We start from the raw sequence: 22,537 nt of genomic DNA on the forward strand, positions 1-22,537 counted from the left end.
TCCAGGCCTAGCCTCCCCTTCATATGAAACTCCTGACATTCTCTTTTAGGTGCTTGATCCTTTCTGCTCCTCTCTCCTCCAGCTTTTCCTCAGCCAGCACCAGGCCCTTCAGTCTCCCAGCCATTCAGTGCAGCCCCATACAATCTCCTGACTTTATACATCATTTATACAGAGGACCACAGAGCTAAATTCAAAGTGTCCCAGAGGGTGCCACACACAGTATCATGGGATTTAGAGTCCTTACAATATCTAGCCCCCTATGATTCATTTGTATGGTTACCACCTGGCCAGTATTTGACCAGCCTGGCCATTTTTTTTTAAATGGATTTGCCAAGTGCCAGAAAAAAATAATTTAATCTGCTGTGGTTTTTCTAATGTGGGTCTAAAGTTTTGCATTATCATCACAATACACTGGGATATCCAATATTAAAAGTTTCTGTGTCCCGCTAAAGATGCTGCAGAGTTCTTACTTCTGCAGTTTAAGTGATAACAGATCAAAACTGTTGAAAATACAGTCACTGTCTGCCCACCAACATGCAAGCGCACCGTGCATGTGCGTGAGAGGGTTTGAGTCATGCAATAGTGAGGAGATGTGCGATGTTATCTATCTTATCTATGTTTGTTCTCTCTCTAGACACTATAAGTGGTTGTTGAATCTGGATTGAGGAGTTGCCTTGGACTTGGGGGCTAGGGTTGTAGCAGGCTTGTTTTATAGGGGGAAAGGGGCTTGCCCTTTTTTTGCATTTCAAAAGATGGTAACCCTATTCACTTGGATTTAGTTGTAGTTCTGTGGAGCCAATACACAGTACATTGAAGCCTAATCAAAACACGTGTGGCATGGTTTGGATGCCCCCATAAAGGGAATAGCTGACAAACATCAGCAGTGCAGCACAAAAACTCATACATTTTTAGAGGAACTTTAAAAAAAGTCTACCTATGATACTTAAAGGAAGCTTGATCAAACGCTTAATGTTTTCTGAAAACAGTCAGTTTCAAGCAATTTATGTCAATGGGGTTCCTTTAACATTCCCAGAATGGTTAAAATTCATCCAAGACCATTTCGAAGAAACAAACATATTAAATAATACCAGCCCACGGAAAATTAGGCTGAGCGAGCATCTGTCACATCCAAGCAGATTCTCAGAAGGGGAAGGCCAGATCAGGACAGAGAAATTCTTTAGCAATGACAATACTATAACTCTTATCCTTTCACTTGTACATAACTAAATATGCCCCTTTTAGAGACGCTATTCTTTATAAAGAACAGTCACCTCAACTTGACCCTCAGTGTAAGGAGAGCCAACATTAAACATTAATAATCCACATCACTGAAGCACTAGAAGTAGCTGAGTTTAAACATTAATCAGAAGAATAAATACATCCCACTCATACAAATCACCAGTTCTCAGAAAGACACTGTACAAATATGCAAACAAAGAAGATCCTGAACCAATCTCTGGCTCAATACAGCATTATGCTTTCTCCTGAAATTCTGTAACTAACAGTTAAAGGACACTATATTCTTGTCATTCATACTGAGCATTCAAAGAAGCTTTTGACCCCTTCATGCCATGATGGAAATTTCCTGTTGTCCCTTAGCATCTCCAATTTTAATAGTCCTCCTCCACAAAAGAAATCATGCACCAGAGACTTTTTAATATAAGCCTTACTAACCAAACTAATTTGAAAGAGAAGATATTTGTATGTAAATTGGATTCAAGATGAGAACACTAGAAACTGGATTCTTCCATTTATCTATAGAAAAGGTAAAATGTGGGCAAGCAACAATGAACTCCTCATCTTGCCAACCTGCCTCAACCCTGATCTGAGGGGTGCCATTCTTTGGATGAAAGGGAAGTTCATTAACCATGCTCATTCATTTCTTGGCTTTCCTGCTGAGACTTCCAAGAACATGGCAGTTGGTGCTGTTGTGTTTGTGATGTTGACTCTTGTCCATATCACAGCTGGATTTCTGGTCATTCTCTACTAACCTGGGAATAATATGTACGGAAGAACTAGAGACAAAAAGCTTCAGATCCCATTAGCAATCTCCATGCACCATCTAGCCCTTAAAAAAATAAGGCATGATATTCAAATTACAGTTGAAGATGAAACCCTTAGCCTTTTGTTATTTCCAGTATAAAACTCCAGTAATTCAAGTGGCACGTTTACAAACATTCATATGTAGTTGGTGTGTATATATATATATATATATATATATATATATATAGTGTGTGTGTGTAAACAAACAATTGAACTTCAAATTATAAACATAGTTACCAAATAAGTATTAATTGCTTAGTTTGCATCTTGCTGCATCACAACAACTGAGGTGGTATCACATGATGAAATCCAGTCCATACATGAAACATTGCAAAGGAAACAGAAACCGATTGTGCACATTTCTCAAAGCTGTATAACCACAAGTTTGTAATGTGTTTTTCCTCTTTATTAAAATTATTTCTTCTTTGAAAGGTCCTGTGACATTACCAAGGGTACAATCTGGACTGTTGAGCAGCTGTGTCCTCTCAATTCTGCAACCTGGGATGCCTTTTAAACTGTTTCACTGTGAGACCAACCACTCCTGGTCTGTTCACACATAGCCTCTAGCATGTAACTTACTCAAACCTGAATTATATAAGTGCTATAGCCAGCCACTCCTGAATTAAATTGCAGAGCAACAACAGCAAATTCCCAGTCCCAATCTTGTACTGCTTGGCTCTCTCCTTCTAGACAATACAAGTTTATGGAAAGTCCTTAATTTTATTACTAGAAAATGATATGCACTAATCCTGTTATCTCAAATTGAGGTTCCCAAACATGTCACTCTAAACACACAGATTTTGATAAAACAATAAGACAAGTTTATTAACTACAGAAAGATTTTAAGTGATTACACATAATGAGGCATAAAAGTCAGAATTGGTTACAAAGAAATAAAAAAGTAAAAATGCAACTAACATCTAACTTAACAGGCTAAATGAATTCAAAGCTAAGGTTCCTCTCACCACATGCTTTTGCAGTTTTACTGGCTGGATGCCTTTCATCCAGGACCTCTCCTCCAGTCTAATGCTCCTTTCCTTGTCCTTCAGGCATTGCGGATGCCGTGGGCAGAGAGAAAGGGAGGAATATTTGGGGGGCATCTGTGCCCCTTCCTTATGGTTCTCTTTACTCTTTGAAGAGCATCTCCAGCAAATTATGAGTTTTCAAATGATACCTCACAAGGCACACTTTATATAAAATGTATCATAATGTTGTAAAAAAGGATGAAAATGTGGACTTGCACAGGTCCATCTTGAGATCACCTTTCACAAACTTCAGTCTTATTTGCAAGTGATTGGTGGATTCTAACATTTCAGAAAATAAAGCCACATGTGCACCTGACACATGGAAGCTGCAATTTACTTGTGTTAATGGTCAATTGTATATTATAATTTTCTTTTTTTAAAAGGTATATATTGTATTTTAGATATAACTTTTCTTTCCAGAACTGGGTCATTCTGCTCTTTTTAGTGAAGCCCTCCTTGGTGCTAGAAAGACACAATGCAAGTGATTTGGAGGATGGGATTTAAAGAAAATTATTTTTGTCAGGTGAACTGCTGTTTCATAAGTCCAACATTTCCATACTAGGCTGTTTAAATAAAATATTTAAGTCCATGTGTTGGCACCCAAATAAGTGGCTCACATTTCAGCAGTGCTAAGCATCCATATCTTCTCTTGCACTCTAAGTTCGCAGCTAAGTTGTTGCATCCAATGAGAGTTGTAAATGCTCAGAAATCTTTGGGAAAAAAAAATTGCTCTGGTGATCGATGCACCAGTCTAGTGAAGACCCACTAAAATCAACCACAGATTGCTCTCTGGTCGACTCCAGTACTCCACCAAAACGAGAAGCATAAGGTAAGTTGACGGGAGAGTTTCTCCCATTGACCAAGTGCGGTGTAGACACCGCAGTAAGTTGACCTAAGCTACATCAACTCCAGCTACGTTATTCATGTAGCTGGAGTTGCATAACTTAGGCCGACTTACCCCCATAGTGTAGACCAGGCCTTAGTCAACAATTATTATTTTTTATAGTAATTATAGTTATCAGGATAACTGTTAGTCATATGTCCTTATATTTATCATGATTGCCCAACAGTACTGCAAAATACATAAGGTGGGAATGAACGTTGTCAGGAATTGTGCAAAGGGTCAGTTTGTAAATTATGAAACTATAGAGGACAAACATCCAACATGCTTAATTCGAAATTCTATGTGGATTATTCAACATCGGTCTGGTTTGCAGCTATCTGTAGACTTTGAAGGATTAGATTTTTGTTGATAAGTGTCAAGTAAACGTTGATTTCACCATACACACAATTTATATCAAATGGAAATTCTGAAGAGCGACTGCTATCAAAAACGTTCAAACCCTCATGAATATCTTTTTTATTCTGATTGTACAGTGCCTATGATAAACTCCTAGCTGCTACTGCAATAAAAATGAAGAGAAGGAGTTTTGCATTCCATTTTTTTTCTATGCTGTGGATTGTTGACTCTCTTGCCTTTTATTGTATAGTAGAAACAATTTCATGGTACTGGAGTTCACTCACAATTAACATCTCTTGTTCTTAATAAATGGCCCTGCTTCTCTTTGGCATTTAATTACCTGTAAAGGCTGCATATTGCATCATATACTCTTCTGGCATGAACAGTGGACCTTAATTATAACAACAGTAGTTACCACTGAGCCTTGGTTATGGACAGTGTGTTCAAAACTTGGTGCAATGCATTGCAGAAAATTAACAATTATAGCCATGGAGTGACCACGCACCATTTTCAGAACATTACTTCTTGGCTAAACAAGCTAGTGGGTGCACTGCAGTAACTAATACAAATACAGTGAAGATCAAATTGGCTTCATCTGGCCGTATAAAGGATTGGAATATCCTATTTGATGCTGAATCAATATAAAAGATGATGATTCAGTCCTTTAAAGTTATACACTCAGTCATTGTCCAAGGATTGGGGTAGGAACAGTGTGTCACTTTTATGGTTTGTGGGGATCAACGTGAAATCATAGAATCATAGAATTCAAGATCAGAAGGGACCATTATGATCATCTAGTCTGACCTCCTGCAAGATGCAGGCCACATAAGTCGATCCACCCACTCCTGAACTAATTCTCTCCCTTGACTCTGCTGTTCAATGCTCCAAATCATGATTTAAAGACTTCAAGTAGCAGATAATCCACCAGCAAGCGACCCCTGCCCCATGCTTCGGAGGAAGGCGAAAAACCTCCAGGGCCACTGCCAATCTACCCTGGAGGAAAATTCCTTCCCAACCCCAAATATGGCGATCAGCTGAACCCCGAGCATGCGGGCAATGAATGTAAAAATTTTAAGTAATTTGAAAGTACTGGCGCAGCAATGATTTATTTACATATAACCTAAAAATTTCTATACACTGAATAAGACAAATTACACCTAGTGTCTCTCGAATGAACTACTGTACGGTTAGTGAGATTATAGGCTGATGATAGGAATTAACTTTATGGTGAGCAATCCAACTGGATTTGCTTAGCAATGGACAGCATTCATCAGCTCAAAGGTGAAATTATTTGTGGGAAGAGTGTCACAGACAAAAGCCATTGCAGCACTAACCGAACTAGTAGACTTGACAAAGGTAATGCAAAGAGACTGAATGCACGAGGCTGTGGCAAATCTGGACAGGATGTGGAGTGATATCTGTACCATTTGCATGGAATGGTTATCATATAAATAAATTACTATTATTTTTTGTAGCGTGATAGGTATAAATAGTGTTCTACAAACATGTGAAGGGATTGTAACTACCTTGGAACTGGGAGGGAAGTGTCTCCTATCAACAGACACAATGTAACTGGATTCAAGTACAAGTGTGAAAGTAGGGGCAGTTTCAGAGGGAAGACTATGAGCATTTTACTACTAGGAGTAGGATGTGAATTAAGGAGGAATGTGAAGGAGATGGAGGCTCCTTCAAGCATGGAGGGTGGTGCAAACATTTCTTTGATGCACATGTTCAATATATATATAATATATCAAAAAAAACCTAGATACATTCATGGAGGATAGGTCGCATCAGTAACTATTAGCCAGGATGGACAGGGATGGTGTCCCTAGCCTCTGTTTGTCTGAAGCTGGGAATGGGCAACAGGGAATAGATCACTTGATGATTATCTGTTCCGTTCATTCCCTCTGAGGTACCTGGCATTGCCCACTGTTGGAAGACAGGATACTGGCCTAGATGGACCTTTGGTCTGATCCAGTAATTTTATTAATTAGCAATTAATATTACTGAGATATTTCCTATATAATCACAATCTCAGCATAGGAAATACCAAGATGTTTGTATCTACGTAGCAAGGAAAATCTTACAGAACTTTTAATGACAGCCATTGTCACAGCCATTTTGAGCAACAATAACATAATTTGTTCCAACACATTAGAGGGCCAGATGTCAGCATTTTAATGCATCCTTGCTATATCTAATCTTGCAACTGTGAAAAAATACAGCACAATATTCATCCTGGCCTCAAAACAAAAACAAAAAATGGGCCAGCAAACACTTGGTGTAGGTCCAAAAGTGCAATCAGGCAAAGAATAATTTTATTATAGATGAAGATACTCTTCATAAGGTGACTGGGAAGCACAAAGCCTATGCACCACTTAAATCCCACTTAAATCTTCAAAATAGGATTTAATTGGTATTATAGTATTTGTGTTGGCTATCTGCCTACAGGTAAATTTCATCCCATCTACAGAAGGGAATCCAGACATAGTAGATGGCTATGAGCAGACAAAATGGTGACAGGTAGATACAAGGATGGGCACTAAAGTGGAAAAGAAACTGGCACACAGAATGGGAGAATTAGCCAAAACCTTTATATAAAATGCACCAGAATGTTCATCTTCCTAAAAAAATAACAAATGAATCCAAAGTAGAATTGTGTGAAGCTTGTTAATGAAAAAAATATTAGGGTATTCTATGCTCTAGTGTTCATAACACTGCATTGAAACTACTGTAAAGCTATAGTATTTATCTGCATAATCTTATATTACTTTCATGGGGATTCACATTATCTGATATTGGTTTGAGTTTTGGATTTGGAAAAAAATAAAATTCAAAGCAAAATTCAGATGAAATTGCCAAGTTTCACCTGATTTAGGATCAAACTTTCATATAATGTGGTGTTTTATTTTGTTTTTCTGTTTATATCAAAGCTGTGTGAGCAAGGTTCACCAACAGGTTTTGGGCTGTGAAGAAAGGTGATGTGTAAAGAAAGAAAGTTCTTGTGATTACAAACACTAGACTCACAGTCAGAAAATCTGGTGTCATTTCTTGGCACTGCCACTTAATTCCAGGGCTCATTTTCCATCTCTAAAATGGGGATAAAAGTCCTCTCCCCTGCCTTTTGTGTATCTTGTCTATTTAGACTGTAAATTCTCTGGCATAACAACTGTCTTAATATGTAGTAGTCACTACAGCAAGTCACATGAGATGCAAAAGATCTCTTTACAGCCACAGTAGTCAGGGGAATAAATGAGTCCATGGACATTGACTGCAATGACACCAATTAAAAGCATTTGCTAATGAATTATTCCAAAAGAATGAGCTGGCCTCATTAATGACACTTTTCTCCTGGGACAGCCACACAGGATATTCCTTGAGTGGAATCTCTCAGCTTGTCTCACTGGATTCTAATTTAGTGCCTAACAACAAATAACCGTATGAATCCACAGAATTCAATAAGAAGCTCAGTTCTTCTTTTGGTGTTTAAAATTGCACATAGAATCATAGACTTTAAGGTCAGAAGGGACCATTATGATCATCTAGTCTGACCTCCTGCGCAACGCAGGCCACAGAATATCACCTCCCGACTCCTGTAACAAACCAATAACTCAGACATAGGTTAGAGAACTCCTCAAATCATGGTTTAAAGACCTCAAGGTGCAGAGAATCCCCCTCCATACACATTGCAGTGTGTATGAGGGCAAGGGAGGGGTGACCTGTTTCCTCCCCACCTGACCACACTACCCCTCACGGAGAATCTGGTTAGGCAGTTTTCTTTAATAAGAGTCCAAGAAAATTTAATATAAGTTTGTCTCATCAACACGGCCTGTTTGGACTTCTTCATGGGAGGGGGTCCCCCAACAAACTTACATAGGGAAATTCCCCAGTCACTCAGAGTCCAAAAATATCTGTCTGAGGGCATAGTTCTTACCTCAGACTGGGTGAGCGAAAAAATGTTCCTTCACAGAACCTTTCTTAATAGCTTGCTGCTGACCTGCCAAAGCCTACTCCTTTGCAGCTTCTCAAAATTAGTCCCCTTCTCTCCCCCTCCCCTGCCCCTTTTATAAGCAATCACCCTGTGCCAGGTGTCTCTGGTTGGCTCATTTAACAGGCCTGCTCCAGGTTTCAAGTCTCTAGCAGGGCAGCTCCCTCGCTCCCTCTCATTCCTTCACTCTCTCACAAAGTACATTCTAAAAAAGCTCTTAGTACCCATGCAAGCTTGGTTTCCAGTTCATATTACTACTGAACAAGGAACAAAGTTTTGCTTTACTTTAAATAATAAACAAAAAGCCAAACAACTGTCATGAAGCCACCAGACTCAGGCTCTAATGGACCTCAAGTCAGTGAATCCCAAAGATGAAGAACTAGTGCATACCTAAGACTGTACTTATCCCAGTCAGTTCCGCTAGATATCAGTGTCTTTTTATATAGCAACAGCTAGATAGATGTGTACAGTTTTTACTTAAATGTGTTACAGAAAAGCCAGACAAGAGGTGGCTGGGGAAATTTCTAGACAGAAGCTCTGCAGTGAAGCACAGGATAAGAAAGTAGTTTTAGGATTAATGTTGGTTTCTTTTTTCTAATAAAATTCCTTGATCTATGTAAGAAGAATTCAACTTTTGTGATTCTTTACCATTGTCACATGACACTATCTGCAGTAACCATGTCCCAGAAAATACAGAACTGCAAGAATAATGAACCTAGCAAGCTACTAAAAGTGTTTTAAATTGAATTCTCTCATATGATTCAAAACTTGCATTCATAATCAATATAGCATCAAACCCTGACAGGTGCTGAGCACCAGCAGCTCAACTCCCATTGGCTTTAGTAGCAGTCACAGATGATCAGCACCAACAAAGGTGGTGTTTACAACGGCTAAAACTGAGCCCCCTTATAGCCTATGTCAGGCTAGGAGGAAGCAGCACAAAAAGCATTTTGGAATGAGGAGGGCAAGGCAGAATATTTACTGGTATTTTTAGTAATTTATAGCAGTTTCAAGGGAAAGTCATGGCAGAAGGCAGCACTTTTAAAGTAATATTAAGCTAAAAGATAATTAAAAATATTCCTTTGAAAAAGCAACCAGAAATAGAAGATGAAATTTTCTGTCTTTCAAGGCTGGCCTCAACACAGATCTTATCCTATGTCACCTTTCTAGTGAACAAAATATTTTCGCAGTATCTAAGAGTTGATAGTATTTGTGCAACCTATCAGACTCTCACAACCGGGTTGTATATAGAGCTTTTTTAGAAAACTGATAAGATCATATTCTCTCACACAGAAGCACCTAACAGTTTTGAGACCTTTCTTGATACACAAGGAGAGGTTTTATGCGAAAAAAAGAGAGCTGACCATAGGGAGCAATTCATGTGTATCCACCATATCTAAAAAGAGAAAAAGCTGATTCCAGCTGTCTTCAGTTTAGTAGGCAACAGGGTCGACAAGCTTGTATCCTCAGCAAGACGTTATATGTACATGTAAATAAATTTCACCATTCATGATGTCACTGCTATTCTTAGATTCAGCTGTTTTTCCCTCATTGCCAAATGGCACTTTTATATATGATTCTAATTAAGGAAGTGCATGATAATGTGAAAATGTAGCCATTTAGCAAGACTTGCAATATTGCCTTTCAATTTAAAAAATCAGCATCAAAATAAACCACTACAATGTATGGCAGAACATACAAAGCAAATTAAATGACTTGTCTCTTGCATCCTCTCTCCTATTTCTGTCCTGTCATTGATCATACTTTGAAAGTCTAATTGGGGACTTGATCTTGTAGCAAAGAGACTCCATTAAAGAAGTTGCTCTCATGAGAAAATGGCTACAGGAACAGGCCTATAGAATGTAAGCTCCTTGGGACAGGGTTTGATCTATGTCAGTAAGACGCTCTGCATACCTATGCCTATATAAAAATAACAACTCTAGGTTGCACTATATGTGTAAGCAGAGTCAGGATGAGATCTACCCTGACATCTGATGGTACATTATGAGGAGTGGGCAAAGGAATTTTAGGAATGTGCATTTGCATTGGTAAACCCACTCCACTTAGCATAACACACAGCAGCATGGGATGGTTATTTTCACACTGTGGAATCCCCAATTTCTTTGTTATTGGGGCAGGAAGGAAAAAAAGTGCTGTTACCTTAATTATGTGAATGAGGAACTATGAGACTGCTTTATGACAGAAATGACTCAACCTACATTAAATAGTACTTGCTAGACAAGGGACATGGGTTCCAAAACCCAGTGACGGGAGAGAGGCTGGGGACTGGTGTGTGTACCTGATGGTATGGGCCCCTTTTGAGGGCCTGGCACACCAATTGCACATCCTTCTCTCTCCACTGTTAAAGAGCAGAGCTAATTTTGAATCCTTTAGGAATCCATCTGGAGGCTGCTGACCTGAATTCACGTTGGGCCAAGGTGGCACTGGGGCTCCTCTACTACAAGTTGAAACCACTAAGAGCTGAAATCACTAAAAGAGCTAAGCTTACTGAGCTGAGATCACTGAGTGGGGGAGCCTGAAGATCGATCACTAAGCAGCTGGCAGAGCGGAGCAGTCTGTAGCACGTTGGCGCAGCCCGTGGAACAGTGAGCAGTGTGGAGCGGTTTGCGGGGACGGCTGATGCGGTTCACGGGTTGGCTGGAGGAGCGGCACAGCTGATGGAGTGGAGCCAGTCGTGGTGAAGGCTGCAGCAGAACTCCACAGAGAAGCGGGGCAGTCGACCCTGGCCCACGTAAGGTGTCCCTTAACACCCTGTGTGTGCCCCCCCCCCATTTCCACCCAGGCTGGGGGGGTAAAACTCGGCAGATAAACTTTTGAACTCTGGGGTGGCACTGACCAGAGACAGAGACTCTTGGGTTGTTGGACTTTGGGGTGATTGGACTTAAGACCCTAAGGGGGAAAGGACAGTGCCAAATGTACTTGGAGGTGGGTTTTTTGCTTATGGTTGTGTATAGTCCTGTTTGTGGTGTCTCTCCAACGTGATGCCGCATTGTTTCCCTCCTTTATTAAAAGGATTTTGCTACACTCGGACTCTGTGCTTGCGAGTGGGGAAGTATTGCCTCCTAGAGGTGCCTGGGGGTGGAGGTGGTAGGTAATTGTCCCAGGTCACTGGGCGGGGGCTCGAGCCAGTTTTGCATTGTGTTATTGAAACGGAACCCCTGGATACTGAACCTGGCCCTTGTTGCTGCCAACTCAGAGGGGCAGAAGGGTTACATATGTATGGATTTATACATTAAGTGGAGCCAGGATGAGACAGGCCCCAGAAAGGGTATTAACTCATGTAATGAGTTGCATCCCTTCCACTTTGATTGCAGGAGGGAGAAATCAGGTGAGCCCACAAGTTACAAAATCCATGGAGGACTGCAGAGTCTTCACCAAGTACTTTTGTTGTTTGCAACTTGGGTTGACCCTGGCTCTAAAATGCTATTTCCACCTTCGTGGAAGCTTATTTGTTATACTGGGTAGCATTTCATACATCTACTGTAACATCTACTGTACGCTGTTGGTAGTGCATTCTCTGTAAATAGTAAGAGTTGGGTAGGTGAAGATGGGGAGGGAAAATGAGAAATGAAATAAGGAACTCACCATTAATTTTGAGACCAACAAAACACAGAATATGCTATGTTGCATACAAAAGTGTTGAGAATAAAACTTAACTAATAACATACTAGTACTATTTGAAAGGCAAATACAGGCTAGCAGGGAAGGGGAACTACCTACAAAAAGCATGGTCTAAATACAAAATTACAAAATGTTTGGTACGAGTGCTCTCTGTTCTATTACAGTGTGTTCAGCAGACTCTATGGAACCAGCTAAGGGACATAGGAAGAGAACCTACGTTCACCTAACAGTAAAGGATGATTTCATTAATATCTTACCTTGAAGAACTAAGCACAAACAGTTTTAAAGGGAAATGAATGGGAAAAGAACCAGCATTAGAACACATTAAGTTATTTTATACTAAAGCAGATTGTATTTGACCCCTTTTCCTTTGGAATTTAAAGCTCTGGTTTTACACAATTTAAAAATACATCAAGAGATGATGTGAAACTCTGCTAATTTTTCTGTGTAAAAATGTTGCATTTTTATGATTATACCAGAAGATTAAAATAATTGTGCTGGTTACATTTTTAGCATTGCCTTTAGGAACAGGTTACTTCAAAGATGACAGGATTTACACATTTAAATTGAGTTCAGAGTGTTTAAAAGTTCTGATGTCCACATTAACTGAGTCTTACTGATGCAATTCAGCAAACTGGGGAAGAGGGGTGTGTGGAACCGTTAACATCTGACACGAGAGCTTTTGGATGAGACTAAATTTGATTAGTAAGGATCCCAAACAGTCAAGCCCTTTTCCTATTCACAGTTTTCTCAATTTATGAACCAAATTCTGCCCTTAGTTGCAAACATGCATCACTGGCATCAATAGGAGTTACACACATTTATTGCAAGGAAGAATATGGTCATACACACACTATGTTTTGTGGAACAATAAGCAGGTGGGAAGAGGAAGCATTGAGTGGAGTAAGGAATAATATTCCACCCACTTCTAGCAAGAATGAAGTGCCTTGTGATTCTCTTTGTAAAGAGCCTTTTTTATAGAGTGAATGGAGCAGCTGCTATCTGCTCAGGAAAGGGAATCAATGACTCAGCTTTGGGCACTAACATCCAACTGATCACAACTGCATGGTGCACTTACAGTTGCCTCCCTTCTAGACAGTAGCATAATTCTGCTACTTTCCCAACTTTCCCAACAGCACGATTTCCAAAAAGCATGACTGTGACAGAGTGGGCAATGGCTAGCGTGTTCATGCTAGTTTTCTTAGAGCTCTGAGTACATTTAACTGACCAGGACACAAGATTTGGCAAGACTGGGCAACTGCTCTTGCTTCTTAAGACCTCATCTCACATGCAGAGTCACACAATGTTCTGTCATGAACACATCAGTTCACACTGTCAATGACAGGGAGCTGGGTGTGTCTGTTTGCATACTGAGAAATTGCAAAATCTATAAGAGAAGAAATTCACAGTAATAAACAAACAGCAGGGGACGTCTTGTTTACTAATGAAGACAAAGGATAGTTCTGGGATATCTTGGAGTGCAAAGCAACACACTGGATGCTTCACCTATGACAGCATGCATGTCTCATGAAAAGAGGGTTACAGCCAGCCTGGCTGTAAACAGAGTCCTGCAAATCTGGGGATATCTGCTTTATATCCACGGACCATGTTTGCGGGTCGTGGATGGATACGGATCCAAATTTTGTGTCCTCACAGCACTCTAGCTGTAAAGCACTGCAAGAATTTGGGTGAGCAATACTCTACAAAACATGAAAGTATCTTGTTAATTAAGCCTAGGGTTTAGAATGCATGTGATGATTTTATTTTGTACGTAACTGTTGTTTTCAATACATCTACTTGCTATGATTTAAATCTTTGTGCTATGTTCAATAAACATGCTCAATTTCACTATAAATTTATCTAAGTGTTGTGTGTTTACTGGAGCAGTGATCTGAGGCGGAACTGGTAAGCTGGGGTGCAGTGTTTTTACAGATGCAGAAAATCTGTGAGTACTGTGCTAGTCCAGTGGACTAGGGGCTGGACACTCTTTGGAGACAGTCAGGGGGATCCAGGGTTGGAGCATGCCAATTGCTAATCTTCAGAGTGACAGCAGGGCCTACGCAGCATCGAAGGGGAGTGCTTGTGTTGCCAGGGGCTGGTGGAGGTGGGGAACTGACCCATGACAGTCACAGACAAGGCTTCCTCACACTAAGAACAAGTGATAGTGAGATGCCTTACAGCCTGGGGTACCCCTGGGAAGCGTCACACCTTCCCGCAGTTAACACCCTAAAGCATGAGGTTTACTTGACTCATGTTAGAATATCAATGTTCAAATTTAGCCAGCTTTTGTAACATTTGGTTATAGCATTTACTCTGATATTACCTCGAGTTTCTGTAACAGACCTACAGATATTTAGAGTTAGTAAAAAAAAAAAAAAAAAAGTGCAGTAGTTGCTGAGTCATTTGGAAACCAGGAAATGTACCTAATTTTCTGCTGCCCTGCACCATTTCTACTAGTGCAAACTCAGTGTGAAGCAGATGAAATATGCTAACAAATCTGAATAAAAGCGTTTTTGATGGGGGCAAATGGTTCCAGGCAATGGAAAGGCTCAATGTATTTAACACCATATTTTATTGAAAGTTTGCAATCTCATTTAGCTGCTGATTGACTAGTCTGATCATTATTCACAGGGGCAGAAGTGTAACAAACACAAAATGAAGATTAGCCTTGTGCAAGTTAACAGAGTGGATCCATTTGGGTTGCTTTATTTTACATGTATATCAGCCTTTAAAGTCCCCCTAAAGTTTTTATATCAACCATTTGTTCAAATGCACATTTCTAGTATGTTACTGGTGCTTTTCACTATTTGAACAGAAGTAGAGTTTTCACAATGTAAACTCTGAATTACTTTCACTACACACAGTAATGGAGAGCTGCATTTAAGTGTCTTAATAGACTAATATTTCACTCCCTATGGTGCCACATTGCTGTAATGCACTAAGGATGCTGCAGCTTGAATTACAACTCCTCAACTAATAATCCAGTCATGCTGTGCTGCTCATCAAATCACTCTGTGTAGCTGAAGCGTTATTCTCTCACTTTTGCTAAGCTAGTTCAAGTGGAGTAACTCAAGTGTGCTAAGTGTTGCAGCGAAAACAAGCCCAAAGTTATGTGGTAAACTGTGTGCCTAGTCTTAGTGCCTTAAAATGCCACTCATGTCCTCGTGGATTACCCTCCCTAATGGATGTTCCACTGAATAACATTCTATTAACTCCCTTGCAATTGCCTTCTTACCAGGGCTGTGGCTCATGCGAGGCCATTGAGCTAGGTAATCTTACACTAGCACCACACTTATGTTGTCCTTGCTGCATAAAGAACTGCTGACATATCAAAGTATCAAAGGGGAGGATATAAAATTAGGTTACGTTAACCTGTGTCAAGACATCATGACTGTTATGTTTACATTGATATGTCATGATGATGCACGGTCATGATGAAACCTTGACCTCTCCCAATTGAAACATCACCACATGATCACATTTTGTTCATCCCTCCAAAAATTTTGAAATGTTTCTCATGTCCTACAAGATAAGTTGCATGGCCTGGGACAAGTCAATCAGACTCAGAATTTGATAACAATGCTAGATATAATTATGGTATGTACTACATAGAGTCTTTTGATAAGTTTTCAAAGGAATTCCTGGTATTCTGAAATACACACATTATTTGTCCTGTAAGTGTATGACTTCTCAAGTCCAACTCCCTTCCCTACATCCTCTATTCTACTTTTGTCCTTGAAGGATACTTAAAGTAATTTTTCCTGCAGTATGTATACTCTAAACTAAGAGAAATGTTATTTTCTATCCTCTCCTTCTCTCACACCAAATGTAACCAAGACCAGTACAGTTCACAAAAGATCTTTCCCTCATCCCTAAAACTAGCCTGGAAGACCATGCATTATTATAAAGTTCTTTGCATTCAGCTGATGAGTATAAAACCTTTGAATGTAAGTAGATTAATGGAGCAATTTATAGCACATAATTGCTTTAGGAAAAGAGGGGAATGGAAATGTATTAGAATACTCACTTTGACGAATCTATGAAGTATATTACAAGAGCACCAATACTAAGAGCAAAGACTAAGACAACCTGCAAAAAAACAAAAAGAAAAATGCAATCACTCAACAGTGTATGACCGAAACATTTATTCTTTCACACTTGAGAGAGAAAATAATATGTAAAACATCATTCAATTTATTTTTGGCTGTCATTTATTTTAAAAACTAACCCTGGTCACATTTTCAAACAATATATTTCATTGGTGGACAGGGGGGAGAGAAAGGCTGACTTCCATCTCAGGGAAATGCAATTTGCAAATGACTCCTGTATCTTAACCTTTGCCGAAATGGATTAATTAATTTTAAATGACAGGCTTCCCCCACTGAATGGTATTCAAGTCATATTGTAGTTTTATCAGAGCTATCTTTCAGCTTTCCAGCAAAAATGTCTCATTCCTTGTTGGTAACCAATAGAGATGACAGATTAGATTGCACATACATTTATATTACATGTGTGATAGTGAAATCCATGTGATAAATTGTAAAGCTATGTGATCATTTGCTTTTTCTATGCTCCTTTGATCATCTTACCAGTCCACTGCCCACTAATACTCCAACCTCTACCAGATTTGTATCTTACTTTCCAAACCTTCAGACAGCTTCAAATAACTGATTTCTCTTTCCAACACTCCATCAAACAAGTTCCTTCTTTTCACATAGCTGTACCATTTCATCTAATATTATAGGAAACAGGCAGGCAACACTCAAACCTGTCACTAGCCCAAGGTTAAAATCCAATACATTGCAAACCATGAAGGCTAGAAATGGGTGCATTTGACCATTGAAAAGCATCTCAGAACCCCCTTTTTAAAACTTTAAAGTCTTTAATTTCAGCCTTAGTAGGTTATGAAATATCAGATCTTTTGTATTTATTTCAGATTTTTCAAAAGCTAATTTTTCAAAAGATTTTTTCATTCTCTCCTTGAGCCTTACACCTTTGGACTGATTGTACCAAGGACCCTAGCTTTATAGGCAAAGGGATACAAACAAGATAAATAAAAACAAGTTTCTGAAAAAAAAATTCAAACTTTTTTCCTGTAAATTATATGGTATATGGAATACATAATATGGGTGATATGATATAAAACGTTTTATTGGCTCTAGTTTAGGGTGATTTGGGTAACTCATTCATGGCTTTGCTACTAATGCTGCTATCTCTAACACACATCAATACAACCTTTATTCCACCGCTCACTGTGCTGTCCTGTATTCTCCATGGTTAAATACACACAATGCATATTTTTAAAATTAGGATAGCTTAAATATTACTTCCTCTACTGTGCCTGGAAGCTTGCCAAATCTAGAAAGTTCACACGCTATATTGAAAAAAATCCAATGAAGTTTGAGCAGGTAGATGTACCGGAGATACATTTTAAGGGAAGCACCAGGCAACAGAAATGCATACTGAAAAGGATGTGTGAATTTTCATGCTATTTTGACAAATCCTTTTTAACATGAGACATGCTAAACCAATGCAAAAGTATTTTTTTTAAGAATTAACAATAACTCGGTAAATTTGAAACTAAACTTTCCATTTTACTTGGCAAGTGATTTTGATTTAGATAATTACTAATCCAAATCATAGCTACTGACTCAAACATTTTCTATTTTCCTTATTGACTGAGCAAAGAAAATATTATTTGTAACTTGTCTTGCCCTGTGGGAATAAAATAGTTATTCCTTGCCCCAATTTCTTGCACCCTTAAGATCTACTGAAGCCATTGAATTCAGTGGGTGCAGGATCAAGTCCTTAGGGACAGGGTAGGATATGTTATTCAGGCTAACAGAGACATTTCATTCCCTCTGTGATAAATGAAGGGGGTGGGGAGGATAGCTCCCTTATGGACACCCAGACAGTCAGTTAGCTATAAAATTCCTCTTAGTAGCTGTTCTCTACTTGCTTTACCTGCAAAGGGTTAACAAGCCCACAGGTAACAGGAAAGGAGTAGGCACCTGACCAAAAGAGCCAATGGAAGGCTAGAACTTTTTAAAATTGGAAAAGAAAATCCCTTTGTCTGTGTTGTTGTTGTCCGGAGAGTGGAGACATAGAGCAGCAATGCTGTAAACAGCTTTAAAACCAGGTCTGAAAAAGCATCAGTTCATACCTCGAACCTATTATCTGAAACCCAGATATGTAAGTAGATCAGAAATATCTAGAAAGATGTGATTAGGTTTATTTCTTTTATTTTCTAAGTGTGGTGGACTCCTCTGTGCTAACCCCAAATGCTTTTGTTTTGTTTGTAACCTTTAAGCTGGACCTCAAGAAGGTTATTCTTGATGTTTAAATTTTGTAAATGGGTTTTTTAAATCTAGCAAAAACCTAAGTTCCAGATGTATTTTCTTTCTTTTTGGTTTTAATAAAAATTTGCCTTAAGAACGGGATTGGATTTTTGGTGTCCTAAGCGGTTTGTGCATATGTTGCTTAATTAGATGGTGGCAACTGGAGTTGAACCTAGCAAGGGAGGTGATGGGTAACAAGAAGGGTTTCTACAGGTATGTTAGCAGCACGAAAAAGGTCAGGGAAAGTGTGGGACCCTTAATGAATGGGGGAGGCAACCTAGTGACAGATGATGTGGAAAAAGCTAAAGCACTGAATGCTTTTTTTGCCTTGGTCTTCACAGACAAGGTCAGCTCCCACACTGCTGTCCTGGGCAACACAGTATGGGGAGGAGGTGAGCAGTCCTCAGTGGTGAAAGAACAGGTTAAGGACTATTTAGAAAAGCTGGACATGCACAAGTCCATGGGTCCAGATCTAATGCATTCAAGGGTGCTGAGGGAATTGGCTGATGTGATTGCAGAGCTATTGGCCATTATCTTTGAAAGCTTGTGGCAATCAGGGGATGCCCCAGACGATTGGAAAAAGGCAAATATAGTGCCCATCTTTAAAAAAAAAGGGAAGAAGGAGAACCCGGGGAACTACAGACAGGTCAGCCTCACCTCAGCCCCTGGAAAAATCATGGAGCAGGTCCTCAAGGAAACCATTTTGAAGCACTTGAAGGAGAGGAAGATGATAAGGAACAGTCAACATGGATTTGCCAAGGGCAAGTCATGCCTGACCAACCTGATTGCCTTCTATGATGAGATAACTGGCTCTGTGGCTATGGGGAAAGCAGTGGACATATTATATCTTGACTTAGCAAAGCTTTTGATCCGGTCTCCCACAGTATTCTTGCCAGCAAGTTAAAAAAGTATGAATTGGATGAATGTACTATAAGGTAGATAGAAAGCTGGCTAGATTGTCGGGCTCAGTGGGTAGTGATCAATGGCTCAGTGTCTAACTGGCAGCCGGTATGAAGCAGAATGCCCAGGGGTCGGTTTTGTTCAACATCTTTATTAATGATCTGGATGATGGGATGGATTGCACCCTCAGCAAGTTCGCAGATGACACTAAACTGGGGGAAGAGGTAGATAAGCTGGAGGATAGGGATCAGGTACAGAATGATCTAGACAAATTGGAGGATTGGGCCAAAAGAAATCTGATGAGGTTCAACAAAGACAAGTGCAGAATCCTGCACTTAGGATGGAAGAATCTGATGCACCGCTACAGGCTGGGGACCGACTGGCTAAACAGCAGTTCTGCAGAAAAGGACCTGGGGATTACAGTGGATGAGAAGCTGGATATGAGTCAGCACTGTGCCCTTGTTACCAAGAAGGCTAACTGCATATTGGGCTGCATTAGTAATAGCATTGCCAGCAGATTGAGGGAAGTGATTATTCCTCTCCATTTGGCACTAGTGAGGCCATACCTGGAGTACTGCATCCAGTTTTGGTCCCCCACTACAGAAGGGATGTGGACAAATTGGAAAGAGTCCAGCAGATGGCAACGAAAATGATCAGGGGGCTGGGGCACATGAATTACAAGGAGAGGCCGAGGGAACTGGGTTTGTTTAGTCTTCAGAAGAGAAGAGTAAAGTGGGATTTGATAGCAGCCTTCAACTACCTGAAGGGGGGTTCCAAAGAGGATGGAGCTCCTCTGTTTTCAGTGGTGGCAGATGACAGAACAAGGAGCAATGGTCTCAAGTTGCAGTGGGGGAGGTCTAGGTTGGATATTAGGAAACACTATTTCACTAGGAGAGTGGTGAAGTACTGGAATGGGTTACCTAGGGAGGTGGTGGAATCTCCATCCTCAGAGGTTTTTAAGGCCCAGGTTGACAAAGCCTTGGCTGGGATGATTTAGTTGGTGTTGGTCCTGCTTTGAGCAGGAGGTTGGACTAGATGACCTCCTGAGGTCTCTTCCAACCCTAGTCTTCTATGAACAGCTGATTTCCTTTGTTTTCTTTCTCAGCGTGCGTGCGTGTGTGTGTGTGAGTGAGTGTGTGAGAGAGAGAGTGAGTGAGAGTGTGTGTGAGAGAAAGAGAGAGAGAGAATGGGCTTGAGGGTACCCCACATGGAGGAATTCCCAAGTGCTCCTTCTTTTGCACTTGGGTGGTGTCCGCATCTACCCATCCAAGGTCAGAGAGACGCTGTAACCTTGGGAGTTTAATACAAGCCTGGAGTGGCCAGTATTAATTTTTAAAATCCTTCTGGGCCCCCACCTTCTGCACTCAAAGTGCCAGAGTGGAGAATCAGCCTTGACACCCCCCTATTCCTAACTTATCTTTTGAACAAATGGGTGCCTCCCCATTATATTAGCTCCCAAATTATCACACAATATTAGATGTTGCCCAAGTTACTCAGATAATCAGGACTCTACTGTATGGTAGAGTTTTGCCACATCCACACAGTACACCATCACGGCAATACAAAAATATGAGTTTGTACCCCTTTGACTGCAATTCTTGCACTGTCTTTTTTGTAGAAAAGCTCTGTAAACACAGCAATGCCCTTTCATTGTGAGTAAGACTGATGATGTCCCTTGCCCTGGCTGTCTAACTGTTTATTGGCACTGTGAACAATTCTATCTATTGCAGGACTTGGAAATGGGAAGCATAAACTGACTCAGTAATAATGGAAAATTTTCTTCATATCCAAGAACAACTCTCTGGTAAAAACAAGACGACAAGTCCTGTGTGCACCACTAAGAATTGGAAACGGATGGCAAATCATGTCTCTTGTAACTGTAACTTGGTTGCTGGGCTATAGAATCTAAACAAAGTCTCCTTTAATGTTTCTGGCAGACACTGTTTAAGAAACAATGTCATTTTAAAAAAATCAAGGAGCTGATAAAAGGGCTGAATGGTTCAGGGCACTGGTAATAGAACATGTAGCCTTTGACTTCTAGTTTGCCAATTAAAATACAACCTAGGTCAGTAGTGAACAAAACTCAACACTTCATCTAAACAATGGCATATGTGAAGTGAACTAGTTGTCTTAATCAATCTGGTTCCAAGTGGCTAGAGGTACACCCCCAAATAAATACCACATTTGCCACTATTGTTGGCCGTTTTAGTTGAGAGGTCAAGTACTGAATGGTTTCTCTAGTACAGGGCTCAGGCCGGTGGATGTGGTGATGTGGGGAACTTGCACGGCTAATGACCATGCTGTATTTGCTTCATAAACAGAGGAAACTGTTCTGCAGGGCTATCATCACTCTGCAATCTATTACTCTAATCCACAATTAACTTTTTGCACACACACCCAGAAACAATTCACTGTAACTCTTCAATATTTCCGCCAGCTACAGAGTTCATTATTATTCCACAAACTCCTAAATCTTTGTTCACCTCAAGATGCTGAAGGACTAGGTCAACTACTCATGGGTCTCAAACCCAGGTCTGCAGAGTTCACGGGTGCAGCCTCACTCCCTTAACCCTTATGCAGTGTAGAAAACTAGGGCTCAATTCTCCTCCTATTGAGCTCAGAGCTTTGCTATTGATTTTGATGGAAACAAGAGCAGGCACCTATTATAAAAGTAAATGAAGCTAAATAAGTCTATGCCAAGGGGTTAAAGTCTGGAGGGTTTTTATAAGGAACTTGTATACCAAATAAAGCCTTTGACTGTTACTTAGAAGTCAGTTTGACATTTGGTTAGAGATAGTCCCTTATTTCCCAAAGTCAATTTCAAAAAATATATATTTTACAGTGTTTTGTGTTGGAGAGATTGGGAATAGGTGCAAAGCTTGGATCCATATGTGAACCTCTCCAAAATTTAGGGCAGGGCTGGTCAGTAGGCAATAGGCCAAATCTGGACCACCAGACACTTTTGAACAGACCCTGAAATCTTTTTATTTACTTATTTACTATTATTTTCTCTGGAGTCTGAACTATACTTTGACCAAGAAATTTGGACCTTGACAAAAAAAAATAATTGACTCCCACTGGTTTAGGGATTCAGATCCAGGGTTTTGGCTCTTCATCTATGAGTCATCAATAATACCATTAAGTGCACAGGCACTAACCAACTGTTTTAAAGTACATGCAGGACACACAAAGTGAACCAAACTACACAAACTTCATGAAAAGGTTTGCCTCAACCATTGGGGGAAAGTTCATGTTATTCCTATGTGAACCACGATTGAAAATTCAGTCCTGCGACCTATAAAACCAAGTGGGGACTGAATATAGTACCTAGAGAATGTTTCTTGTTATAACAAATAACAAC

The 22,537-nt window shown here is 40.0% G+C and overlaps 1 protein-coding gene across 11 annotated transcripts in view; it reads right to left on the reverse strand.

Moving 5' to 3' along the window:
- KCNMA1 (potassium calcium-activated channel subfamily M alpha 1) overlaps positions 1-22,537 on the reverse strand; it is an 898,917-nt gene that overhangs the window by 382,180 nt on the left and 494,200 nt on the right. For all 11 annotated transcript variants that reach the window (XM_045022993.1, XM_045022996.1, XM_045022994.1 and 8 more), the window contains exon 3: positions 15,966-16,027. In XM_045022993.1, coding sequence (XP_044878928.1) covers positions 15,966-16,027 — 62 coding nt within the window. The remainder of the gene's footprint in view (positions 1-15,965; positions 16,028-22,537) is intronic.

Source organism: Mauremys mutica, chromosome 7 (assembly GCF_020497125.1).
Source record: "Mauremys mutica isolate MM-2020 ecotype Southern chromosome 7, ASM2049712v1, whole genome shotgun sequence".
NCBI lineage: Eukaryota > Metazoa > Chordata > Testudines > Geoemydidae > Mauremys > Mauremys mutica.